Source organism: Nymphaea colorata, chromosome 10, assembly GCF_008831285.2.
Source record: "Nymphaea colorata isolate Beijing-Zhang1983 chromosome 10, ASM883128v2, whole genome shotgun sequence".
Classification (NCBI taxonomy): domain Eukaryota; kingdom Viridiplantae; phylum Streptophyta; class Magnoliopsida; order Nymphaeales; family Nymphaeaceae; genus Nymphaea; species Nymphaea colorata.
The window spans coordinates 2,818,147-2,845,991 of record NC_045147.1 but is presented as its reverse complement, the minus strand read 5'-3'; the positions used below and the strand labels follow the sequence as shown (position 1 = coordinate 2,845,991).

At 38.2% G+C, this 27,845-nt stretch overlaps 1 protein-coding gene across 1 annotated transcript; it reads right to left on the bottom strand.

Annotated features, from left to right (window-relative positions):
• Positions 1-1,340: 1,340 nt before the first annotated feature.
• On the bottom strand, positions 1,341-5,097 carry LOC116263095 (ABC transporter G family member 21-like). Its single transcript, XM_031642687.2, has 5 exons — positions 4,101-5,097; positions 3,192-4,008; positions 2,877-3,098; positions 2,572-2,750; positions 1,341-2,425 (listed from the first exon to the last, which is right to left on the bottom strand). Exons 1-5 carry the CDS (start codon positions 4,422-4,424, stop codon positions 1,772-1,774), a joined length of 2,196 nt encoding a protein of 731 aa, XP_031498547.1. The 5' UTR covers positions 4,425-5,097; the 3' UTR covers positions 1,341-1,771.
• Positions 5,098-27,845: the final 22,748 nt, after the last annotated feature.

The following is a 27,845-nucleotide window of genomic DNA, read 5'->3' as shown; positions in this document are numbered from 1 at the left end:
GAAGGTACCAAAGGCTGACTGGTAAGCTTATATACCTAACAGCCACTAGACCAAACATGACTCACTCAGTAGTAATCTACTGAGTCAGTTCATGCATTGCCCTAGAAAGTTTCATCTAGAAGCTGCAATCAGAGTTTTGAGGTACTTGAAGAAAACATTAGGTAAATGTATTATGTTTAAGAGAAATGACAACTTGAATACACATGGGTATGTCGTTGTCCGATTGGGCAGGCAATCCCAGTGACTACCGATCTATCATAGACTATTGTTGCATTGTGGGAAACAACCTAGTTTCTTGGAAGAGTAAGAAACAAACTATAGTAGCAAGGTCAAGTACAGAAAGTGAGTATAGTTTGATGGTATTAACAGTGTGTGAATTGCCATGGATTAAGTACCTACTAACATAAATGGGAGTGGAAGTTCAATTGCCTATGACTCCGTTTTGTGACAGTAAAGCGGTGATAGACATTGAAAGCGATCTTGTATTCCAAAAAGAACTAAACACATCGAAGTCGGTGTCACTTTGGAAGAGAGAACATACAGTCAGGAATTATTTGCACTAAACGTTGTGAGTTCTAAACAGCACCTTGTAGATGAGCTACCGAAGACAGTAAGCAAAGGTATGCCCTACAATCTATTGATAAGTTGGGTCTCTATAATAGAGTTGATCCAACTTGAGGGGGAGTGTGAAGGATGATGTGGCTTCTAGAGGCTTCGTGCATGTAACTGTTGTACAGCTATTCTATAAATGTATTTGTAACAAACTCGTAACTAAGAATTTGTATATGCAGTATATATACAAGGAAAGGAATGAAAAAGGTCACTTTGGGTTCGCAGTATTCATTTTCTCTGTTTTTCTTTTCTTCTCAAACTTTTATTTTCTTTGTCAAACTCTGCACCTTGTTCATCTTCCTGCAGAATATCTGACCCTGATAGTTTTCATTGCTGTCTCGGTTCAAATCTGGAGTGAATATGTACTTTCATACCCAATCTGAAAATTTTCGAATCAACATACGGGAAATCACAACAAATTCTCTTCCATGAATTCAAAGTTCGATTCCTTCTTGTTTCTTACACATGCATTAGTTTTTTTGGTTCTTTTTTATAATCGATGTCTTTCATTGGTGGTGTTTATTGTAGGATTCATCCATTTAAAATTCTTCTCTTGATCAGCAAATTATCACTGTTCAGCGGCCACAGCCCAACCGACAGGCAATGAATCTTTTTTCCCATCAGAAAGGTACCTATCTGTTGTGTTCATTCCCACTAGAACATTTGTTTCTTTACCGCATTATCCGGCTTATCGTGCATGTTCCAAGGAAAACAGAAAGCCTCATGAATTAAAAAAAAAGTATATCTTCATATTAATCCATGCAAATAATACATTACGCATGACAATATCTCGTACTATACAGTTACCAAAATCGAGGAATGTTACAACAGTAAACAACAAAAATTGAAAATACAATATTGGATCGTTACGGTTCTTCTTCTGGACTGTGCCTTTTATCTGACCACCTAGTTCTGACCAGTCTCTTTCCATCACCTAGACCAGGGTTTGTACGATCAAGCTGCCATGTTGATAGACTCTGCATCTGGAGCAATCCCTGATTTTGAGTTCCAGGTGGCCACCATGAACTGCCGCCTCTCCCACTACGCGCTCCCCATCTCTTCTCCAGCCACAGTAAAGTTTCAGACTATCATATATACAATCTTCCACATTCTTCCAAGTGAAGATAATGAAAGAAAAGAGAAAAAAACAACTATACTGTTAACGTCCTGCCCTGCCCATTCTCAGAGCAGCATAAGCGACCAACCTGTAGCCTACAAGCATAATAGCTAATGCAGCCAAATCAAACCCCTTGTGGTCGAGCCCCACATGCTTTACTGCAGGGTAGTCTGCAACCCTGCACAGAGCGCCCTCACCACAGACATAGTAGTCCTGATCTGAGTATTGAACACCAAGCAGTAGCTTGTAGCAGTAGTAGCTAAAGGAGAAGTACTTGAGCCAAGACATGAAGAGAGGAACGTGCTGAACGTAGTAGCCACCAGCAAGGAGGAAGGTGAGCATTAAAACTGAGGCCAAGGTTGCCCCTTGCTTGACATCCATGAGCACGGCGCCGAGAGCTAGGCCTACGCCCTGAGACACCAGAACGCTGAAGAGGATGACAAGGAGGGTGAAAACGAAGGTTGGCACGCTTGGCTTGAGGCCTCCCATCCAGTAGGATATGGTCACGAACAGGGTGGGGAGGACCAGCTCCATGGGCAGATCACCGACCATCCTGGCCACAAAATAGGAAGAGAGACGATACATCCTGGAATGACGCTCTTTCACCAGCATGGGCCTCTCCTGTGGGAAGGTGAACACTGCATTGAAGAGTGGGAAGAAGCCCCAGAAGATGGAGAAGAAGAAGAGCAAGCCCACCTGAGAAATCAAATTAAGCAACAGGATTGTTACTTTTTAATACGTCGATTTAAACAACAGGAATGTGACCTGATAAGTTTGTATGATGCAAAGTTGAGACTTGAGAGCATTATGATTAGTAAATCAAAAGTGCGGTGCACATATACCTGATCTTGGATGTTGGAAACTTTGGAATGCCACCACATGAGACCGCAGAGTATCGAGACAGACACGACCTGGAATATCCTGAGACCCGAGAAAGACTCTTGCTTCCTCTCCTTCAAGCTTCTCGTCAGCAACACATTGAATTGCTCCCACCAACCTGTGTTCCAATGATTCTCCTCACCTAATTTAGTTCAAATACCAATTTCTCGCTCTTAGCCATCTTATTTATCAAATCAAGAATAGCCATTACGGTCTACTATGCTACTTAAATTAAGAGGATTATGAAGAGCCAGCTTATTGTACTAACCATGGCGCGAGGACGGAAAATGGGGAACAGATTTCTCTTGCTTCGTAGGCGCAGTAGAAGAGTTATGTTGGTCCCAGCAATAGTCATTGTAGAGGAGCTCTGCTTTCATGGCAGGGGCTAGGTTCGTGTTGTATGACAGGACAAGTGACTGCTTAATAGCAGAACATGAATTGTGGTCAGGCGGCTCAAGGAGACTTCCAGTCTTCAACTCCGGCACCCCACCTGCAAATTCCAAAATTCCAAGGACAATTATTCGATGAGAAGAAGGACAAACAAAACCTACTGATGGTAGAGCAGGAAGGTTAGTTCTATTACCGTTTGCAAGATCAAGCAAGAAATCAGCAGGATTCATGGCAACAGATGGAGCAAATCCAAGGGAAGAGAAATATCCCATCGCCTCAGATGCCTTGCCACCATAGATGCATTTGCCTTCAGACAGCAGTAGAATCCTGTCGAACATATGGAACAACCTGCTGGACGGCTGGTGAATGGTGGTCACCACCGTCCGGCCCCCTCGTGCTAGACCTTGCAACGTGGCCACGATCCTCAGGGCTGTTGTGGAGTCCATGCCCGAGGTGGGCTCATCCAAAAGCAGTAGGCTGGGGTTGATAAGCATCTCCTGTCCTATGCTCACCCTCTTGCGTTCACCACCAGAGACGCCCCTCACCAAAGCGCCCCCAATGATGCTGTTCCTGCACTTGCTCAAGCCCAGTTCTTGCATCACGTGCTCCGCTTGCTCCATCCTCTGCTCCTTGCTCAGTGTGTTGGGGAGCCTCAGCAGGGCAGAAAAGACGAGGGTCTCCATGACGGTGAGGTGAGGATACATCACATCGTCCTGGCTTACGAAGCCCGTCATCCTCTTGACGGAAGCAGAGAAAGGCTGCCCATTGTAGGTGATGCTGCCAGAGGCCTTCCCCTGCTGCCTCCCTGCTAAGGCGGTGAGAAGGGTAGTCTTCCCACTTCCAGAAGGACCCAACATTGCTAGCATCTCTCCTGGTCTGACCACCCCTGTTATCCCTTCAATGATGGTCTTTTCTGCAGGGGTGCTCCTCAGGATAGTGGGTTTCTCAGGCAAGCAGGAGCCGCCACTCTCAGCTGAACCGACCTTGATCTTATATTCCACATCTTCGAACTACAGCAACCAAGAAAAGACTATGGCATCATTCCATCAGAAAACAGAAAGAAGGTGCGAACAGATCATCGCAGAGAGGGAAACCAAATTACCTTGAGCGTGATAGTACGTAGAGGCTTAGATAGAACAAGAGGGTGAGAGACATTCGAAAACGAATTCTGATGCTGTGGTTGTAGGGGTGATTGCAGTTGAACTTGAGCAGAAGCAGCAGGAAGAGGAGGGGGAGGAGGAGAAGGAAGAGAAGGGTTCAAATATTCAATGGAGAAAGGATGGCCGTAGCAATCAGACTCGTCACAGACGGTGCTGACATCTTCAGGAGACCTTTTAGCAGCAGCAGCAGCGGCAACAAGAGCAGGATGACTGGCCACTCCGCCGATCACATCATGTTGCTCTGAACGATTCTCAGGAGCCATCATTGTAGCAGAGATAAGAAGTAGACGAGGAAAATGGGCAAGGCAAAGAGGATGGGGAGTAGGTCGCCCCGAAGCGTTGAGCTTCTTAATGACAGGATGATAAGGCAGAACCTGGGTTATTAGAAAAAGGAAAGGGCAGTTCAAAAAGCGAAGAAAAAAGGGATTGCGAATGGAGGGTGTGATTTGTGGTGTGTTGGCAGTGAAGGACGCGGGACACGAGGACAATCACATGGAAAGGGAGATCGCCATGGCTGCTGTTACAGAGGAATTGGTCCTATGTGGAACCAACTTCTTCAATGCATGGATTGTGAACGTGACACGAAGTGCAGGCCTTGCCTGACCTACTTAGACCAATCGCTTTTCTTTCTGGTGCTTTTTATCTCGACGACCATAGTGGTGTCACGGTGGTGCTGTGAAGCGCCAAACCGTGCCGCAGACGATGATGATGATGTACGCACCTGCAGTCAATATAGGAAGGCGAGAATAGCTATATAGAATCTGGTGAATGCATATGGTTGCCGCAGATATCTCCAAGAATAGCTATGACCACCATGAAGGTGATGCAGCTAACACTCTAGGATTTATAATGGTCGAGAGAGAATGAGAACGGGGAATTGCTGTGCTGCAACTAGTACCTGATCTTCCTTGGGCCTGCAGATCATTTACACGTCTCCTCCTTTTATAAAGAGGTGACGAGGAGGGGAGTGGCCCACGCTCTTAAGATTATTTCGAAGAAGGCAAAGCTAAAGGAAAATGCTTCTCTTGGACTTTGCAAGTCACTACCTGTCCTTGCATGATTCTCTCTGTGTGTGGAGTGTGGACTATTTCGACAAGAAAATACAGTATTGGTTCTTCTCACCTCAGCCTCTTTACTTTTTCCATACACGTGTAAGTTGCATTTGCAGGCGCCTAACTGTTCAGGTGGAATGCTTACGCACGCTCCTTGGCAGACAGAAATTGATGTGTGGCAAAGAAAGGCATGGACAGAACTCTTCTTTTGCTTTTGACACACACACACACACACACATATATGCATATAGTTACGTTAATTTATGTACATGTAAAAACCAATATGTGACTACATGTACGATCTTATAACTTTTTCATAGGCATCTTGTTCTTGGTTTGTTACAAGGAAAATGCAGCCAAGATTTTTGTTAGCGAAGATACAGTTTCATTGAAGCATAGGTTATTGCATTCTGATGCAAAATAAGAACAGAGAAACAATGGGAAAAGAAGGGCTGAAAATGAACAGGAAAACAGAAAGTATATGTACAGTTTTGGGTTATTGAACTTCTCATAAAGCGTTTTCTCTTTTTATCAAATTAATGAAATGGGCCTCCTCCCACATGCTGAATCCCATGAAAACTCGCACATCCATGTCTAATAATTGAGTTTCCCTTTTGTTGCATGGGCCTTTAATTTTCTCCACTTGACAAGTTAATAATTAAAGGCTTCTTCTTGTTAATGGACGCAAGGAAATTGACGTTGTTTTCGTTTCATTCGATTTAACTGAGTTACAGTGTGGCTGGCAATCAGAAATATGAGCCTCATTTTCAAAACTGTAATCAGAAAATACCCACAAACAGCAATTTAATATTCTTAAAGAATATCTGGTAAATAATGCAACCACTAAAAAAAAAAAAAAGCTGGCGCGTGAATAAACCGTCCCGTAATTAAGCATTATATTTACTGAAGTTTCCTTCTGAACGTCAGTAAAGGGGGTTCATTAACCTTGGTGATTAGCGGACATTTGATTATTAGGGAACTTAGGTTCAAGACGCTGATTCATAGGATCAACTTAAAGATCATTGATTTGAGAACCATGAATTTAAGATTTTTATTATTATTATGTTTCAAATTCGTGGATCTCAAATATATAAGAGGGAATGGAAAGTTTGAGCTGATCAGATCGACGAACTTTAAATTGAATTTAACAATTACAAATTTAAGATATGGATCGAACATCTATCAAGAAACCAAGAAGATGAAACTCAAAATGTAAAAGCTAATTCAATCAGTTTAATGCCCTCTTAAAGTCTGCCGATGTGTTAAAAGCTGTGTGGAGTGATAAAGATATTCTGTACGCCCTCTCAAAGTCTGTCTTTTAAAGCATCAGATTGCCAATTTCCGGAATTGTTCTAATAACGACCTACTTAAGGAAGTGAAGTGATGGGACTGCTTTTGCCTACAATATTTCAAGTTAAACAAGAATCATGTTTTTTATTTTCCTCTAGGGGCTTCAATTGTCCTCCTCCATAGGGCTAGGGCTGTACACATGAGCCGAGTTTAAGCCGAGCTGAGTAGGTTTGAAGTCAGCTGAACTCGGCTCGGTTTGGCTTAAGCTAATTAGCCAAAACAAAGCCAGTGGAGCTATTTCTCTTAACAAGCATTATTCGAGCTCGCCTAACACGAACTTGACTCATAAATGCCAGAAAATATAATATAAAATATAAAAGCTCATGAAGCATGGTATAAGTTTTTTTGTTACTTTGGTTAATACACCACATTGGAGTTTGATCCGACGTCCAATCCAATTGCCTGCCCCGAATTTGAAGTACCATTCGCGGATTAATTTCAAAAGTATTAGACTTTGTTGGCAATCGTTTTAGGGCATAATACACATCTTATCTTCCTGTTATAACTTTTGTCTTGGAAAGGACTTTCTTCTAGAGAGTGGAAACGGAACGTTAGCCGAGACACCATCTGTTCTTTTTTGCCTTTATTCTCTCCCATTCTTGCTTTCATGGTTAACGTCTAACCACGTTTGGCCCTCTCGGGGCCGACCAATGAGATAAAGATCAAAGAATGAGGTCTCTATGTCACGAGGTAAAGATTTTGACGATAATGCATGCGTACGTGAATGCATGAAACAGAAATTCCTACATGTCTAGGTTTAGGTTAATTCCTGTCAGTTTACTATTAGCATAAAGGATTTGTTTTATTAAGTCCAAAAAACAAGTAAAGGGGAGAATACAAATAAAATAGAGAATAATCTCCACCATCCATTCGTCTTCTCTTCCTTTTTTGTCCTTCTCCTCATCTGACTGCTTTCTGGGGTCATGTCTGAAGGCCGTGGCTCATTTCAGCTTGATGGCGCATTTGGGTGGAGCGCAACAACAGGGTCTTCAGAGGCACCTTCTCTTCACCAGATTCTGTGGCTCGTCTTGTGCAAGGGGATATCCAGTTCGCCATTTGGTTAGAGCGCCGCCGCCTGACTGCGGTTGGGTGACTGTGCCGCTTCATCTTTCCTCTTCTCTCTTATTTTTCTGTGTATTGTATTGTATATTTATTCTTCGTGCTTGTGTTTTTTGCGATATGTTTTTTTTTATGGATTTGTTTTTGTATTTAGGGGACCTCTTATCCTCAAATTTTGTTATATATTCTCATTTTATCGGCTCTTTTTCTCTCTCTCTCTCCTCCAATGTCTCGTAGTATAACAGCCTAATGCATTACATTGGGTTGTGTGTTTAATCATGTTCACCCAATACAATGTGTTAGATTAGATGGCTCTATTAAATGAAATTGAGAATATCTAAAGGTTTTCAGTTCCTATATATATATATATATATATATATATATATATATATATAACTGGATCGAGTCGATGAATCAAAGTATTCTGGGGAGACCAAGACCTGTGGAATGGATAAAGCAGATTGGGAGGAAGTCAAGGTGGGATTCTTAGTGGCAGTAGAGTGCCGTGTCGAAAGGGTGTGGCAGAACCCACTAGCATTAAAAGGGAAAAAGAAAACGGTGGAATTGCTGAGAAAGGAAACAGAATACACGTTGAATTGCATATTTCGTACAGGCAGCCCATGCACCTACGTTTGGGCATGATCTGCAGAAGATGCAAGGAAGAAAGAAACGTTCTGCAGTAAGCACTACCAGTATGATACGGCACAATTAATTATCAGGAACCGTTCATGGCCTCCCATATCGACCACCTTTCCTGGTGGAACCAATGGAAGGGCGGAGGAGCAATGAGTGGTGGTGGTGGGGGCCTGCCCTCCATGCCCACTGGAAAAGGACCCCGCTTTTGTCTCTCTTTTGTGGGTTTGGTCAGGATGGAAATTGAGCGCTGTCAATTGTAATCTCTGCGCAATCAAAGGTGGACTTCTGTTGTCTGCTCTTTGTGTTTGGTCCTGATAGACTTTGTGAACATGCGCATGTGCAGCTTTCTTCAGTTCCACTGCACCTGAAGGGTCATAGCTTTGCTGATTGGATTGGTAGGTTGATGAAATTTAGTTATCAGTTTGATTAACTATAATTAACAGATACATGACACTCGAGTTGATGAGTGTTTACTCTTAATCAAATCCGGAAACAACCTGAACCCAGGAGACATGGACAAAGGGTGAAGAGTTTTGGCCTCTTTGAGGCATCTCCCCGCTCATTCTGCTCGACTGCATGATACCCAAATGAGTAATGGTTTGATAGCCTAAAAATTTTGACGGTTCAGGCCAGCATTTTTCTTGTGCGCAGAAAGCTAAATGTTTTAGTGAAAAAGTCAGATTTTGCAATGTGTTCGATATCAGGACGCACCAATTTATGAAATCTCACCCTTCACACCTTGAAATCTTTTTCTAGCACATCAAAATCCCTTTCAGGAGACAAAGGTTGCAGGAATTTTTCTTTTCTTTGTAAAAATTGATGGATGGCAAAATCTGATCTTAGACACTCAATGGAACTGCCCGGAAACCTTACAGGTGTCTGTCCCCACACTAAGACATGCACCCAATTTCAACTTTTTAGGAACTTATCACCTGAGAATTTGACCGCGACTGCATGTTCGACCTCCATGGTCTGGACACACTCCACCCCTTTGGATAGAGGACTTGAGAGTTCTTACCGCTGTCCAAAGTGGCTTCCTGTCCCCAATCACAGCCCTTTTGTATGAAGCTCATGTGAGTCAGTGGCAAGTGATAAAACTAGAAAAATTGGTTGGAGGAGCATTTATTTAAAAATACGCATATCTATCTGGTGAGACTCTTATATATATATATAAGAATAAATGTTAAAGGATGTCCATTTAAAAATAAAGAAGTTTTAAGAGACTGCTGTCAGCAACTGCCTATACTAGTCACCATGTAGCTCCGCCATTAATGTCAATCTGATTGAACCAACATAAATTTTAACTACAACTATGATTTAGAGTGTTTTTTCAGTATTTGTTTCTAATAATTTCAGGTGAGTGGAGGAGACCCATTATAGGGCGAATGCAAAACATTCTACTTTACCTTCCATCGTCCTAAGATATAGGATATGCTTTTCGTGCTTTAGGATATTACAAATGTCATGTTTTAACTTGCTTGTTTAAAAACTTTTTTTTGCAGTATAGAGAATTGGTGTTCTAAAAATTTAAAATAAAAAAATTGACTGCTTACTAACCCCTCCTTCGCCCATCTCACCAACCCCTATGAAGACTTTTCTCTTATAGTAGGGTCAAGGTTTACCGAATTGTGATCTTTATCGTACTGATAAACATCTTGCAAGAGGAGGATTTGGGCTTCTGTCATCCAAAATCTGTCCAGATTTTCACCAATTTCAATCCAAGTCATCTTTTTCTTCTGCTATCGTGTTAGCTGCATGCGCAATGAAGCCGCACGGGGCTTTTCCTACCAACTGTATGGCAACTCTTTCTCTTTCTGCATATCAGCCGCAGAAGATTGCTGGAAGTTGCTCTCACACCACGCGGCAGCCATAAGTGGTCTGGTAGCCCACTTGTTTCCTGCAGGTTTACATCATGAGGCCCAAGAGACGCACTAACAACGATCGAAAGGAAGACGCCGAGAAACATGCATCTCACGCCCTTGCAATCGGCCGTAGCTGTTAAAGTTAAACCATGTTCCCTCTTTTCACCAGCGACTGCCACGACCAGGACTTGATGTTCATGACCTGGCCAATGCAAAGATTCTACTAGAACTATTCAATCAACAAACACACACACACACATATATATATATAACGAAAGAGAGATTGATTGATTGATAAATACAAAAGAAAAGAGATAGAAATTAAATTGATTTTTTTTTTTGTAATCTAATCTTATAGATTTAACCTTAAAAGTGATTTGATGAGAACCATGCATTATGTTAGTCATGATTTTACTTTAATAATGTTTTTCAATAACAGAAAATTGAACTGCTCTTATAGTATCAAAATTATGATAGTTGAAAAATCAATGTTTTTAGAAAAGTAACTTCAACTAACATATGATTTGTACTAAATTGATGTTAAGAACATAATAAGATGTTCAGATTTTTGTTTAAAATCCAAAACAAATTTAAGTGGTATATTTTCTATTGATCACTTACATATATATATATATATATATATATATATATATATAGGAATTGAAATTAGCCGACCAACATTCATAATTGGATGACTTTTTTTTTTGTACATTTTGTAATGCTGAAAACTGTTGCAAATAGTGCATTTTGCAAAGGTATCTGATTTGTCATGAAAAGTATTATTTGTGATGATTTTCAGCATCGTAAAATATCAAAAATGTCATTCGGCTATAGATGTTGGCTGACTGATTTTCAATGTATATATGATTCAATAAAAATTTATCATTGAAAAATAATCATTACATTGGCGTTAACAATGGTTTATGGTGCATTTATACTTTGTTGTGGTTTAATCATCATTTATGGACCTTATAACAATGACTTTTTAAACTTTAGCTGTTTGATGTCTGGCCTGTATACAAGTGTTTCAACTAGAAGGGGCACGCATCAGTTATGTCTTGTGCAACAAAAATAGTAGTTTTATGAGGCTTTCACTCGCTTCACAGGACCTTACATGTATATGCCGCAAGAAATGAAGAGGTTTCTGAAGAAGGGTTTGTGTTGGTGTTTATAACTTGCAAGGATTGAAGCTTATTCACCACTGCTGCTAAAGATTGCTCTTGATGTCTTCTACCCTCAAGAATAGCATGCAGCCAAGATAGAAGGCCCCGAGCGAGGATTTCTTCATTGCAGGTGCTGAACTATAATTTCAAAATTTTAACATGTGCCAAAATAGAATTTTTAAAAAAAATTATATACATTAAACTGAAATTTCTGAAATTTGCATATACATTTTTGAATTCTTTAAAATTTTTTATATACCTTTCTACAAATTGCTGAGCTTAGTGGCAGGTATTGAAGATGGACATGTTATCTTGTCTTTGATTAAGTCGGGTGTGGAATGAGAGGTGGTTATGTGCATGAGGGTGCACTGTGTGCAGCCCTTGCTGTATGACATGTATTCCCCTAACTCACTTCCAGGAGTCTCCCTGGCCCATTTTCAAGGGTAGGTATCATGCACACAGCCCTTCCTTGCTGTATGACATGTATTCCCCTAACTCACTTTCAGGAGTCCCCCTGGCCCATTTTCAAGGGTAGGTATCATGCACACAGACGTGTAGAATATATACATGAGCATGGACCAATGCATATAACCAGTTTCGGATGAGAGTTCGGTTCTCCCTTTGAAAATCAGTAGGACAACACGCCAGTACATGTAAGCATCTTTTCTAGGAAAAGGGCCCATGAAATATCTGTTGGGTAGGGCCTTGTGTGTGGCAATGGAGGAAACAAGGCGCATCAAATTAATGTAAGCAAAACACGGCAAGCATATATCATGGGTGCACTCCTTTTCCAATTAGGCTGTGGATGGCGCTTTCATGCATGATTATGTTGACCGTCCGTTCCCTTCATTGACGACGCCATGGATTCTTTGAATTGCCTCCTCGATCTCCCTTGCTTCACGCACCATCGCCAAGCTTGTGTATTTCATTGACGACGCCATGGATTCGTTTTAACTTTTTCCTGGTTGCTTTTCGTCATCATCTTACAGCTTTAATTTTTTTTTTCTTTTGGCTGATTAAGTAGATTCTTTGTTGTTTAAAACGAAACACACCTTTGTCTCTCTCACGTGGTTTGCTCCTTAATTCAACTACAGGGTCTCTATACACACAAACACACACACATACACTCATTCATATATATATATATATATTCTAGAAATTTCTTATTGAGAGGTACTATTTTAAAAAAATTTACATCTCTAAAATACAATAGAGAAAAATGGTTGAAGGGCACCATATATAAATAAAGAAATGGTTTAGGGGGACACATTTATAAATAAGCATATAGTTGATACTTGAGAACAATTAATAAGCAAATAAATCAACTTTGCCATAATCATATATATAGGCACCCCTTATATATATATATATATATATCCTTCAATCCTAATTGATGACTAATGTTACCAATAGCTAAAATTTGAAAATTAGTCACTAAAAATTGGTCACTCATATTGACATTTGCAGCAATTCATTATCTGGTGGTGTCTGTTGATGGCTTTAGCAATAATTTATAGTTCTTTAACAAAGAATTTTTAAACTTAGAAAATTTAAAGTTTATCATGAAAACAAAATCAAGATATTGACGCTATGCAATGTTGGTTTATGATGGCTTTAGCTGCTATTTATGGTTTTTTTAGTGATATGTTTTTTACTTTTATATATATATATATATATATATATATAGGAAGAGAGAGAGAAAGAGAAAACAATTAAATTCTGACAACAAATTGTCGAGACAATTCAAACAGCTCATTGCAAATTTTTCCTCATCAAATGATGAAGGATGTGGAATTTATGGCAGAGCTACCACTTGATCCAATGTCTTGACCAATTGATGCCCATAATTCTCAATTTAACACATGATTTCCAGATGCATTTCATTTTTTGTTTTATTTTGGTGATTATTGTGACCTTTTTGTCAGGCTTCTACAGACAGTGCTAGATATCATATTAAGGACATTGTATTTCTACCCATTGAAATTAAAAATAAATGTCATGTTCAGAATATTCTGATGCAATGTTGCTGGGAATAGATCTCCCTACATTTACCTAAAATGAATTAAAGAATGAGTAAGATCAAGAAGCGAAATGAAATCAAACAATAAAGAGACGTCCACTTCCAATGGAGATGCTTGCAGAGTCAGAAATTTTGGCAGTGGGAGCACTAGTTCAATAGTCTTAATGTTTCAGAGGTATGTGCATATATATATATATATATATATAAACAATCAAATGTATGAAACTATTAACAAGAAAATAGGTAAAGTTTGTGAGTCATCCACCATGTGGCTCCGCCACTGAATGGAGGTTTCCCACCTCAAAGGCTCTTTACACAAGGCAAAACTAAACCTCTAAACAGTTTTGCACAATCCATTCCTGCGCATCTCAGTGATATTGGTGATATATCCTCTCCATCTTAGAGGACCCACTACATATGTGTGTGAGAGAGAGAGACAATGAAACTTTTAGAGTGGTTCTATATTCTCTTTCTTTTTGAGAAGTTTCCACTATTTATATGATTTGTACACATGGCTGGATTGCCATAGATCTTACAACACTTAAAAGGAATGACACATGTGTATGAGTAGCATGAGTCTACGAATCTTTTACACAAAGAAGGAAGCTGCACAAGTTTATTTTTGTGTTACCAAATTTGTGAAAGTATTCTTCTCTTGCATTGTACGTTTCCTCCTCTTCCACGTCCTGCTTTGTGCCAAGGTTTCCCTTAATACCACAATCTTGATCAATCCACTGGTTATTGGATTCTCTTCAATAATATTGATAAGAATCTCGTGAAACCTCTCCTCTTTATCGAACAGGAAAAGAACTTACTCCATAGAATACACAGCTCAATCCAATTCTTATTGCACCTCTTTCACATACAAGCCATTTAGATAGCACATCTCAAGGACCAAAACCTTGCCAGGGGTCAGATTTGAATCATTTGATTCCTCTGCCAATTCATGCAATTACATATTTCCTCCTAACCTTTTGTGCCTCAGCTAGAATTCGGCAAAATCTACATAATGTCATTCCACATCCTAGTTTTTTTGGGTAAGTAGGAGGTTTACAATAGTTTTTGAAAAAAAAACAAAAAAGGTCTGAAGACCACCCCATTCTCCTTACCTCCATGGTCTTGAGCTGCTTCGGCATCAATGATGACAACGGTATATATTGTGCCCCATCACTAAAGATGCAAGGACATAACATCTACGGGGATCGAACTAGAAACCTGTCTTAAACAAGGCCCTGAGCCAGACATTCCTGAACTTCCAACACCACGTTGCCTATTTCCTTCTAAACTTCCTATTCCACCACCATTTCAACAGTAAATTTATTCTCAACAAATGTCCATAGGGCCACAGTAGTTTTAGAGCATTCAAACACATAATTGTGGGTTCTTCATTAGCTGTGCATAGAGGGAACCTGTTTGCCATTTGGACTGCAAATTTCTCCGCTTTATCCTGCATTAAAATTCTTTTCTCAAGAACACACACACACACACACACACACATATATATATATATGTTTAAACCTTGTCTTTTAACCATAAAAAAATTGTAAAATGACTTAATTCAATTATATGATTCAAAAAAATAAGTCAAAGTCACAACTAAGCTCATCCTCCATGAATTGATGTAATTTGGCACGTCAAATGAAAAAAGATTAAGGAAACTCAATCAATTTCATAATATTGCTTGACTTTAACAAACTGAACTTATATCTTTCATAAAGTAACAAACATAACTACAAACATGCAATAAAATATTGAAAACTTAACATGTATCAACTATGAACAGCAATAGAATCCTGAACAGTGCAGTAAAACTTGTCAACCAAGTGGGTAGACTAGTTAGGGGGCGAGCCGAGTAGAGTCACCCAAATCACCGGGTTGATTCGGCGAGTTTTTAAACGTTGGACTGGAAAACCGCTATCAGATAAATCCCCTCAAATAAAAGCTCAACACATAACCTCTCAATTTCATGCACCACACTCAGGGAACCTGAATACACCTCTGGTTGAGAAAAGATTTCACCGGACATATTCGACATGCAAATGATAGTACTTTTCTCATTCCTATTCCATAAGTTCTCTAATCAACTCTAACGTGTCAAAGCGACTTAAATGCGCAGATAATATTCCAACGGCAACGTATAACCTAACCCACTTCCTATCCCAAGTTCTGAGCAACTTCTCTGCACCTTTCGTCACAGATTGACAGGAATGATCACAGATTTAGATGCATTTACAGTCAGGTCTGTTGAATATGAGGCAACGGACCGTCGTCTCAGCAAGTCACCAATGGAGGGTTTGGGTGTGCACAGGAACTTGAGGAAGCGGCAGCAGCAGATGAAAGAGAAGAACAAATGTAGATTTTCGGGTTTTATGAGGCTCAGATCGGACGGTCAACAGGTAACCTTGGATCAGAAAATCCCTGGGCACATATGGAGCCACTTCATAGGTTTTCCAACACCCTGCGGGCAGTCATGGTGTGTGAGAGATTGGCGAAACTAACTGGTAACTGCAAATGGGATGGGTCCCCTTTCAGTTACGAGATAAATGGATAGGGCTCTTGAGCCATTGTCCAACAAGGTCGGCCCATTCAAGCTCATCCATGGCCTGCTTTACACTTCTTACCGACGACTATCTATCTACGTTCCACTGCAGCATGATATCATAGGAAAAAAGCAAACCTAAGGGTGCGTGGCTCCTGATGCCCACGAAATCTTGGAATCTTAAGTCTCTCAACCCTCAACTCAGCTTTTAGCTTTCTTGATAGCATTTTAACGACAACGAGAAATAGCAAGGGAAACAGTCGATATCCCTGCCTAACACCCCTTTAATTCCCAAAGAAGATCCCTCATAGCCGTTAAGGGCCATATCAAACGACGCTAATGTTATGCGTTTCATCCTCTTTACAATATATATATATATATATATATATATATATATATATAAACAAATAAATAAAAAGAGGGAGAGTGAGAAGTTAGATTCCTCCTGCCAATGAGAGAGTGGCTTGTCCATCGGAGGAAAAGTTACTGCAATCCCGAGGTTTTTGCAGTTGAGTCATGATAATCCAATAGTTGGAAAGCTGAAACTACTCCTCTTTCTATTCGCATAGAGCATACATATAGCGTATATATGATCTTTTTTTCCCTTTAAATTATTTGTGAGATCTAGAAACTCCTTTTCCTTTGAAGGAAAAGGCTAGTTCAATAGGCATTTATAAAACTGAAGCTACTCCTATTTCTCATTGCGTGCTGAAAATGCCTATTGAACTAGCCTTTTCGCTCAGAAGAAAAGGAGTTTCCTGATCTCATGACATATAATTATATATATATATATATATATATATATATATATATATATATATATATATAGAGAGAGAGAGAGAGAGAGAGAGAGAGAGAGAGAGAGAATAGAGAGTAACTTTTTGGCACAATTCAACCATACTGGTATGATCTAAAGAATGTTTTGACAAGAAACATACATTAAGTTAATCTTTTTTTGGGTTGAATAATGTTTTTTATAGAATTATAATAGTAATATATTGTATTACATTGTTTTTTTTTTAATCATATGTGAGGTCCAAAAAACTCATTATAACAGAACTATAAGAATATTAATCTCAACTCCAATGAAGAGAGAAATAGAAAATTTATATTAGTTTTTTTTTCAACATTAAATTGTCAAATTTTTTCAAGATTCTCTCTCTCGTTTTATTTCTATTTCCCATTTAAGTTCCTTAAAACAAGCAATTATTGGTTGTCTCGCTCCAATTAGAGAGCCTTGTTGCATGTCTAAATCAACTTGCTCTTTTGGTCACTCACTTAGGAAGGCAGTGGCCAAACTAAGATATTTTGGCTGAGGGACACTTAGGTCACTATAACTAGCCTGACGTGGGCAATACTCCATGTAATTTTTAAATAATCACAGTGTCATTTTTTATTTTTCCATTAAAACTTTTGATGGGCTGATGTGGGGCCATATCAGCCCCAATATCACTGCCACTGGCGAAGGCCCCCCTCCCACGTTGCATTCCCTATTATTTTGCTTGAGTGCTTGGCTTCTTTGGCATAGGTATCTAATTCATCGATATTGAATGGCCTTCTTTTCTTAGGGATTGCATTCTCCTAGAATTTTCAAATATTTACCTTCCCCATTTCTGAGAGTGTTGGAGCAAAGAGTGTTGGAGCAAGAGACTGGTTGAGGCCAGTAGGCGATCAATCTTTGTTTCAAATTTACAAGATAACAATTGTGCTACAAATGAAGCTACCAACATAAACTGAACTGTTGAAGTATAGTGAAGACGGTACTTTGAAGCACTAAAAGCAAGCCATATACCCTATGAATATGAAGTGTTAGGTAAGCAATGGTCTTTCCCACTCACCCAAAAATCTCGGCCTCTCCCATATTGGTTCCACTCATCCTTCCATATGCCACTTCAACACTTTTCTTGTGATGACTTGGTTAATTTGACTACGTGCGTTCACATCAAATGGACAAATCCGTATTGTCGATGACTAGCCAGCCTACTATTGGGCTGTTGCTGGGATGGTTTTGTCACACATTTGGGAATTCAAGTAAGTCTAAATATCTCCATTTAGTTTTTGTCCTTCTATTAGGTTGTGTTTGTTTTACCATGGATCTAAGATCTACAGTGAGAATCTCAAATCCAATATTGATTTAAGGTTTGACCCCTCCCTCCCTATCTGACCTTAAATCTATGTTTTCTAACATGCTATTGAGATCTTCAGTTTGTTTAAATTGAAGATGTCCAAAAACACTCCTTGTTATAAAGCCTCTGATCTAAGATCTGAAGTTATCAAACGCAACCTTAGGGTTTGGGTTGTTCATCTGTCAGTTTTAAGTTCATTTTCTTTAGTTACTGCTTAGATATCACTACTTACTTGTACTGTTCTGCTGAGTTTGACATGCATGGATCTGTGATTGCTCATATCTTTAGCAAATTAAAGTTGATTGTAACCGGTCATGTCTTCATGTCATCCATCTTTGCATTGGGCGACAGAGACCGCTGCCAAGGTTCTTTTGAGAGGCTGATAGGAATTTAGTGGTGCATGTGGCCACCAACCTGGTTATGTGCACACTCATACGCACGAAGGCCAACATGATTGCTTTCCATCTACCATGCACATACCAGAGGGAGATAAATGGATAGGTGGTGGGCTAGGGGGAGTCGAGGCTTTATAGGAGGGGCTCGACACATCGAATCTGCCGTGACATAGTCTGCATTTTGCTTTTCCCTCATATTCTCCAGGGGGGCCGACGCAAAGGGGGTCTGGCGGGGGCTATGCATCCTTCTTGATTTTGGGCAATAAAATTTACATGTCATAACTTACAAAATTTTTTGTTTGGCCCCTTTAAAAGTTTTGGGTACATATTTCTGCTGGGAAGTTGGGCTCCCAATCCTTTTCATTAATAAAAATTTGATAAATGCAATGACTGTACAAAACCAAACACGAAAAACAGGGACTTCAGCAGCTACAACAGTCAGGCACAAAAAACATCCGGAGAGCTGGATTATAATTGGCATTCAGCAAAGCAAAAGTTTCTACTGCAAGGTTCCCTTTTAACACCTGAATACTTTTGTTAAGTAAGTGGGCATACTCCTATTCCATTAGCAAGAATCCTTCTCAAGGCTTTTACCCATTTTATAGCCAAAAGATTTGGGCCCCAAACAAAACAAATGTCACCTTGCATATGTCTAACTGAAAACAGGAGATACCAAGCAAAACTGGATGCCTCCTACCTTCCGTTCCATGGGCACACATGAACTCCATCCCAAAGAGTAACATTAACTTTTGATCTACAGATATGTGCCCGCTTCTGAAATCCTATCACATAGATGCAAAGAGTTTGGATCATTAGTTTAGCTCTTCTAAAAGATGGCCGAGGGTCTGATGTAGTTCACAATATAGCAGCCATAGCTGAATTTCAATCTTACATTTATCTGCCCATTTGGCATGGAAGATAGTATCATCGAAATCCTGCCAAACTACAATGGTTAATTGCTCACTACTTTCCTTAAGAGAATCATGAAGAAGGCAAGGCTCCACATAACTATGGGAAAGGCATCTTCCATTCCTTCAAATACCCATTTGGGTTTAAAACTCCTCATCTACTGCGACCTCTATATTTCTCAACTAGTCTTGTGGCAGAATTTTTATATTAAATTTTCCGCTCAATAAATTTCCGATCCCATCTGCAGGAGAAAAACGAGCACACTTGTTTCCACCTCCTTCCTGCACAAAGAGCACATATTGGTCAGTTGAAACCTGCAGTTCTGTAGGCGATCTAGATTTCTTCTACACTCGCTTGTATCAGCAAAAAGGGAGTAGCTCAGCTTTTGGCTCCGAGCACCTGTCACACACTTTTATATGTGGCCCGGATAGATAAGGAGAAGCTGAAAGACACCTAAAAGATCATGTAAAGTGAGGAAAGATCGAGTGCCTGTGCGTGGAACGCATAGAAAGAAAAAGAGAAAGAGAAATAGATTTATCGATTGATAGATGGTCATTGGAGCACTCTCAATTTACTGAAGCTTGAAAGCATGCATGTCTTTGGCAGATACATGGAGTTGCGACAGACCAGCTTAAATGGAAGGGAAATTAGGGTAACGAGTCAAGCAAAGGCCGAACACCTTGTGTTCACCACTGAATTGCCTACGAATGTAAACAAAGCTAATATGCTTCACCATTTTTCCTGATGACCAAGTCATCGAGAAAAATCATAAGTGCAGAGCGAGAGGGATGAATAAGCCTTTCTTATCTGCCACTAACGCTGCAAGAGGAATCTCGTCTAGTGACCCTCAAAGTGTCAGCCATGACATTGACGTGAGAAAAATGTGGCTGGACGTAGATGGCACCTCAGAGAGCGCGACATAAAACTGTAAATGTACAGTACCAACGTCACTAAAAGTATTTCAATGTGACAACCCATAAACTTATTACAACGGATGACATGATTTCAACATCGTGAAAAGACTTGTACGCTTATCCCACTTGCATTGGCTCTTAATTAGAATCTTAGATAAGTCGCATGCATACTAGCTTGTAAACATGCATGCGCATATAATTAGGTTTGCATGACCCTTCTCAAATTTTTAAAAATTAAAAATTTTACATGTAAGTTTTAAAAATTTTAGTTCAACCCATATAAAAATTTAGAAAAATTATATTTTGGTCCTTGTTAAAACTTTCAAAATATAGGTTGGCCCCTAAAATAAAAATTCATTATATATATATATATATCCGACCACCTAACCAAAGTCATTCATATGAAGTATATGAATGATTGAGAGAAAAGTTAAACTAATATAAAACAGTGAAAATACTAATCACCTTTTTTATCTTCCTTCTTCTCTTATATCATGATGGATCAGATCCTCCTCATTAAATAGTTGGTGCTTCAAAAATATTGTGGTCACCATTCAATTTATATATACATATGGTGAGTGAATTATGATTCTGGTTTCTAGAGTCATCCGGCCACCTAATGAATGTCATTCATCTAAGTATAGGGAAGATTGAGAAAAAAAAACACAAAAAAAAAAAAACAGTTGAACTAATATTAAATGGTGAAAATACCGATTACCCTTTTATCCTTGTTCTTCTCTTACATAATGATGGATCAGATGGTCCTAATTAAATAGTTGGTGATTTTGAAAAACTATGGTCACCATTCAATTTATATATACATATAGTGAGTCTGGTTATCTTGAGTCATCTGGCCACCTAACGAAGGCCATTCATCTGAAGTATGAAGTATAAGGATGATTGAAAAAAAAAACAAAAAAAATGTCAGTTGAACTAATACTTAAATAGTTGGTGATTCTGAAAAAATATGAACACCATTCAATTTTCTTATATATATATATATATATATATATATATATATATATATTGTGAGTGAATGATGACTAACTATCTAGAGTTGCTGAGCCATCTAACCATGACTGTCTATCTGATGCGGATGGATGGTTGAAAGAAAAATATGGATAAAAAAATAAGAACTAATAATAGATGATGAAAATGTTCGTTATTTTTTTCTCATTATTCTTTTCTTAACCATCCATCACGTTAGATCCGACAGCCTGTTTAGATGGTTGGGTAACTCTAAAAAAACAAAGTCACCATTCATATATATATATATATATATATATATATATATAGATATATATATAAACCAACCAATTGCAAATGTTAAAAACTGTTGCAGATGGTGCATTCCACGATGGCAATTCATTGCATGTGGTGATCTTTAGTCAGAAAATGCACCACCATCAGCCCTACTGACATCTTCCATCGAAATGGGCCTCAATAACTTGACATTAACTTGGCAAATCCGTGACCGAAAGAAGTTGGCAGGCAATCACTTTTTCCTTTGGATAGTTTGACCAGGATTACATGGTCTACTGCCCTTTTGAGTTGCTTCTTGAAGGATCGATGGACCAAGTAGTATTCTGACAGTTTGTGTTATCAGTTTACAATTAATCTTCTTTTCTTTTGTTCTATTTCTTCGTCTATAAATCTTCTTTCTTTTTTTTCTTTCATTCTTGATAGAAAGGTAAATCCCAACTGGATTTTTCTGGAAATAATGTGACAAAACTAAGATGTTTTGAGATCCTGAAACGGATGACATCATGCCATGCCCATTACGCTAAGCCAATCCCATTAAGGTATACATCCTACTAATTAAGGAGGCCGTCAAACGAAAATTTTGAAATTCACTTTGGATTTCTTAGGATCTACTAAAAGGTTTAACTTCTTTGTTTTTATTAAATATTCCCTAGATTAGACAATTAATGTCATGAAAGATTAAAAATTTTATATTCTTAATCACTCAGACAACCACTACTTTTTGATTCCACTAATTTGTTTACAAGAAATACAATAATTAAAGTGCTCAGCATGGTGGGCTTTTGAGTGTCTCCTAGCCCCACCACCAATGTCCCAGATTCGTGAGAGCATTGGTATATTTGTCTTCTTAGTCTATATATATAACGAGGAAAATGAGGAAGTCATAGCAATTTAACCGGAGGACATGGCCGTTGCCTACACACAAAGAGGAAAATGGGGAAGAGGGGTGTAGGGAGGTGTGGAACGGAAGGGGGGGTGGGAGAGAGAGAGAGAGAGAGAGAGTGGTGGTGGGGGGACTTAGAAGAGAAAAAAAAGTTGGGGTTTCTTTGACCCCGTCCTACCATTCTCCCGCCATTTCACTTGGGCCATCCAAACTTCCTCATTTCACTTAGTAAAGGTTGTGTGTGCCGTTATGCAAGTTCCACTTACTTACGTAGTAAAATAAGGGGATGTTTAAAAGCATGTATTTTGTAGTTATTTCATTTTTTATTTTTATTTTTATCTTACCAAAAACTTTTTTTTTAGAGTGAATGAAGGGTATTTTTGTCATTAACCATCTTGGTGCACGAAATTTCTTGCACAGTACGGGGCATATAACTAGCTTTGCATTTCACTTTTGGCAGTCTGAACTGCTCCAGCCGGATGGCCCTGGCGGGTGAATGATGTTGGGTTGATTCGGGAGAAATATAATATATATGTGTGTGTGTGTGTGAAATGAAATCAACCTGCATTCTATTGATTTATCACAACATCTGAACGTCAGTCCCCTAGTATCTATCACTGTATTTTCAACTTCTTTACTTGATCTAATTTGCAATGTCAGCTAGGGCTGAGCTAGGGATAACTTTTCCATGAGCATGGTTTCAATCAAAATATTCACAATTTCAAGTTTACCAGAACAATTTCAATTGTTTAGTCACTTTACTCCTGACTGCATCTGGAGTTCTATTTTGTTCAATCTTCATTTCCATTTCTTTTGAAAAATCTCAATTTCTGGATAAAGTGGGAGCTGTTCGTTTGAACCGTCTAAATATACACCCGCTGATCCGGAGGGCCAAATCCTACCTATTTGGCTTCTCCAAAATTCACCAAAATCTGTACCATGCACCAAGGGCAATATGGTCGGTTCACACGACTAGCTCAGGAGTAGTTTGAACTTTTGATTTTGTTCACATGTTCCTGCATTTTCTTAAGTTTTTGTCACATTAACTTATAAGTTATAACGTGCATAAATCAACTCATGTAGGGGACGCCCCTCATTTCTTTTCAATCTTATATTCAGATTCATATTCTGGGTTATCCAAAATATGTTGTCTGAAGTCGATTCAATTTTAGACTTTCAATCTAGATCCAAGTCTGCATCTTCAATTTGATCTTTTTTTACGTAGATTTTGATTCAAATCACCTTCTCAAATATAGATCTCTTACAAATATATGTCTGAAATCCAAATCTGATGTTCAAATTGACCAAAGGATGGAAGTATACCCTGATCAATCCCGGCCATCGATTTTAAGATTACTTATCTTTTGTGACTTTAAAGTTCAACCTCAATTAGAAAGCTCCCTAGGGCTGCGCACCCCCCTCATTAGGAATTCTTTAACACCCTGTTTGGATGGAAGGAAATGGGGGGGGGGGGAGGACAATCAATTCTTTGTTTGGAGAGCTACTTTGCGTGGCTCTTTCTCTCCCTCCCCTACGCTGGTCAAGACTTCAAAAGGCACCAGGTTTGTCTCTCTCTCTCTCCCTTCCCACCATTGCTCAAGACTGACGGTATTTCACAATGGCCCCTTCACCAAAATCAAGTTTTTGTCATTTTTATGTCATCCAATTAGTGCACTTGAGAATGGTGTTAGGTTTGATTGATATAAATTTTTATCAGATTTATTACTATAGAATGAAATGTCGAGTGTAAGTGCGGTTCCTCTTTTATTGAATCAGGAAATCAAATTTAAAATATTTTTATTTGAATGATAAATTTTTGAATGTTACGGGTATTATTATAAAGTATTATAAATTTTATCATTTCTGTCCAAACAAACTTTATAGTCACCCATTTCCTTTCTTTTTCATCCCTCCCTTACCTTCCATTTCCATCCATCCAAACAAAGCCTAAAGTTGCAAATCAGTGCCCAACTCACATTACAAATGGAGGCCACCATCCTTCCATTCGATTTGTGCCTTAGTCGTTGTTTCCTAGTAATCTCTCTTTTTTCTCTCTTTAAGTTCCTAATTATTTTTTCCTTGATATTGTGTCGTAGTCTTTGTTTCGAGGAGTTGACGTCATCTTCAGAGTCCGTCAAGGTTTCAAGTCCAGCATTGGGAAGGAAGAAAAAGATTTAAAAGAAGAGAGAGAGAAAGGACGAAGAAAGGAAGAAAAAACAAAGGGATGTGCAATTGAATTTTCTCTATTCATCTGCATAAAACAAGCAAGTTCGTCCCTAGATATTTTATTCTATTCTACTGTTTAATATTTTGAAGTCTCTACTGTTGGATAGTGGCCTTGAGCTCTATCTGCACATCTCATAACTGCTAGGGGGCCCACTCGTAGTTACGAGATAAACATGAAAATTGCTTTCTAGTAAAGACTTTTATTATACAAATCAAGATTTACTTGATTTTTCTTTGCCAATCTCTCACATGCCATAACCGCCTGTTGGACATCAGGAAAACTTGAGGCTAGCCTTTATATGCACAGCAAGACTCTGACTTAGGGTTTAATCAATTGATTTCCTTAGCAGTTACGAGATGTACAGATAGGGCTCAAGGCCACTATCCAATATCTACGAGGTTTCATGTTTTGTTTTCTCATTCTATATTTGTTTTCTGTTTAAGATTCATTTACCAGAGATTGAGGCCGCCTTCATGGACTTAGCTCTCTTTGTAGGTTGATTTTCTCTTCTTTTATCTTTTCCTTCATTGTCAATGTTTTTCTATGTATAAAGATACTGCAATTAGGTTGAAACCACCTTCATGCGCATCAGCTCCCTCTTGCTATTCACATTGCATTGCCTTTCCAAGGGTTGTTGTTTGCATCTCCCAAAATTTTTATTTTTGGTTTTGGAGTGCTCAGGAAAATGATTTTTTGTTTTGAAAATGAGAGAGAAAGGGACTCGCCCGTCGGTACGAGGATCAACCGTTTTCGGCACCTTTATCGGGGATAATCAATCCAAGGGCTATGTTTATTATTGATGCATTTCATTTGGGCTTAAACATCTTTTCATTCTATATGCGGTGTAGTGTTTCAGACAAATGTTGAAAGTTTGATGTTTCGAACTTTTGAAAAGGTCATTGAAGAAATACTTAAAAATGTGAAACATTTTGCGGGAAACTAGAATTGAGAAATTTTTATAAATATCATTTTGAAAACTTGGAAAATCATTTTGAAGTCACTTTAGTGTTCTCTTTAAGACTTTAAGTAGGTTAAAGGTTTTGCTCTAATTCAGTTACTGTCTAGTTAGAGCTCTATCTCATCTTGCTTAAGTTCTTTTAGAGATGTGCTTGTGGTCATTTGTGATGTTAAGTGAATGTGGATGCATTGATCATATATAATTTATTCTTACCACAACCTTAATCTAAAGACATTCCTACCATCACATACATCTAACATTTTTTGTAATAAATATTTTTTATGAAAAAGAAAAGTTTTTGAAAATAGAATGTGGTTGTAGACCATCAAGCATGATTTCAATATTGGGTCATTGCTTGAGTATTAATATTCATGAAGTCAGCAATTGAAAAGATCTTGAGAGAAAAATATTCAAAAGAATGAAAAAAAATGACAGACATGATTATGAGAGAGATATAGAAAAAGAGATCTTGAAAATCAAAGATTTAAAAGAAAGAGAGATACGTATTCATAAACATATATATATATATATATATATATATATATATATATATATATATATATATATATATATATATATATATATATATATATATATATGAAAGCTTGTGAAAATGAGGTTTAAATCAAATAGAGAAGAAAAGATCATTTTAAAAAGAGAAAAAAAGATTTAAAAATGGAATACATGTACATATATTTATATATACCTATATGAGAATTTGTAAAAGGATATGTTCAATCCTAAAGAGATAATGACAAAAATAAATAATCATGTGCACGTATACGTATATAACATGTATATACGTACATGAAGATAATTAAAATCAAGAAATGAATAAAAAATAACCGATTTCAAGTTTTGATATAGGCCGGAGGGTAACTTGGGCTCATGCAAGAACTTAAGTTAAGTGTCCAAGGCCGCATTAGAGAGGGTATTTGGTTTTGAAAATCTTTTGAAAAACATGATTCTAAATATTTTTTGTGAATAAAACCACAACTATTACAAGAAAATTGATTTCTCCCACCATTGGGTATGAAAGAAAATAAAAAAAAAAACATGAATTGGAGAGCAACGTAGGAAAGCACTCATTGGGGTCGTTATTCGAGTAATTAAGAAATAAGCTAAGCGTGAAAATGACATGAAGATGCACTTTAATATGTACAAATTCGTGGAGGGCTTTTTCGGGTTGGACAAGTGCCAACGTCCAAAAATCAACACAAGAATGAAGAAATCCCGAGCCAAGCACTCAGTCTCACCGTGCATGTGCTCATCAATTAAAGAAAGATTAGAATATCATGCATGAGCATCAATTCAAGCTTGAATGATGAATGAAGACAGTATAGCAAACATATTTTTGGAGATACAATGAAGAAATAAAATTTTTTTCGTCTTGTTCATACTCCTGGTGCACTGAAGAGTAGCTCTTAATTCCGGATAAGAAATCGTTTGAGCTTTCTTGCACGGTCATGGGGAGGTGGTAATAGGAAAAGAGGAAATAGATGAAAATGAGAGGAAGATTACATACCTCGAATATGAATGATATTGGAAATGAGTCATCTCTTTTGAAAGATCTTGGTGTCGCCTAGGATGAAGCTCCAAGATGATGAACCCCCAAGATATCTCTTTGTGCTCCTTTGAAAAGTTGTAGCTTGATGAAGCTTGCTCATAAAGTTGGAGAATAAGAGAGAAATGGAAAGAGAGAGGAAAGAAAAATTTGGAATTTCAAGTGAGAAAGCACAAGAGGTTCCTCCATGGTTGGCTCATTCTCAAGAGGGAGGATTGTAGGGGTATTTATAGAGATTTTGGAACCAAAATTGAAAATTCAAATTCATGATTTGAATTGAAGAGGGTAGAGTTGCAAAGCTAAAATTCCAAATTTGAATTCTCGAGGAAAGAGTTTTGGAGCCAAAATTCAAAATTTGAATTCAAGATATGAATTCAAGAGGGAAGAGCTTTAGAGCCAAAATTCAAATTTTAAATTCGGTTTTGGAATTTGAGTTTGGAATTCTCGATTTGGATCTAAACTTGGATTTTGGATTTGAATCTCACAGCTAAAGTTGGTTTTTGAATTTCAATTTTGTATTTTGAGTTTAAAATGTTTGATTTGGATCTAGACTTGGGTTTAGAAATTAAATTTGTTTTGGGTATAAAATTTAAATCTAAATAATAAAATATTAGTCTTTTTTGAAAAATTTGGGGTGATAACAGATGCCCCTCTTTATTACTAAGCTGGTACTAGTCGTGCTTGGTGACAAAGATTAGCACCCTAGATTTTTCAAACAAAACATTTTTAGAATGATGCTTCGGGCTTAACACCTTTACCTGAATGGG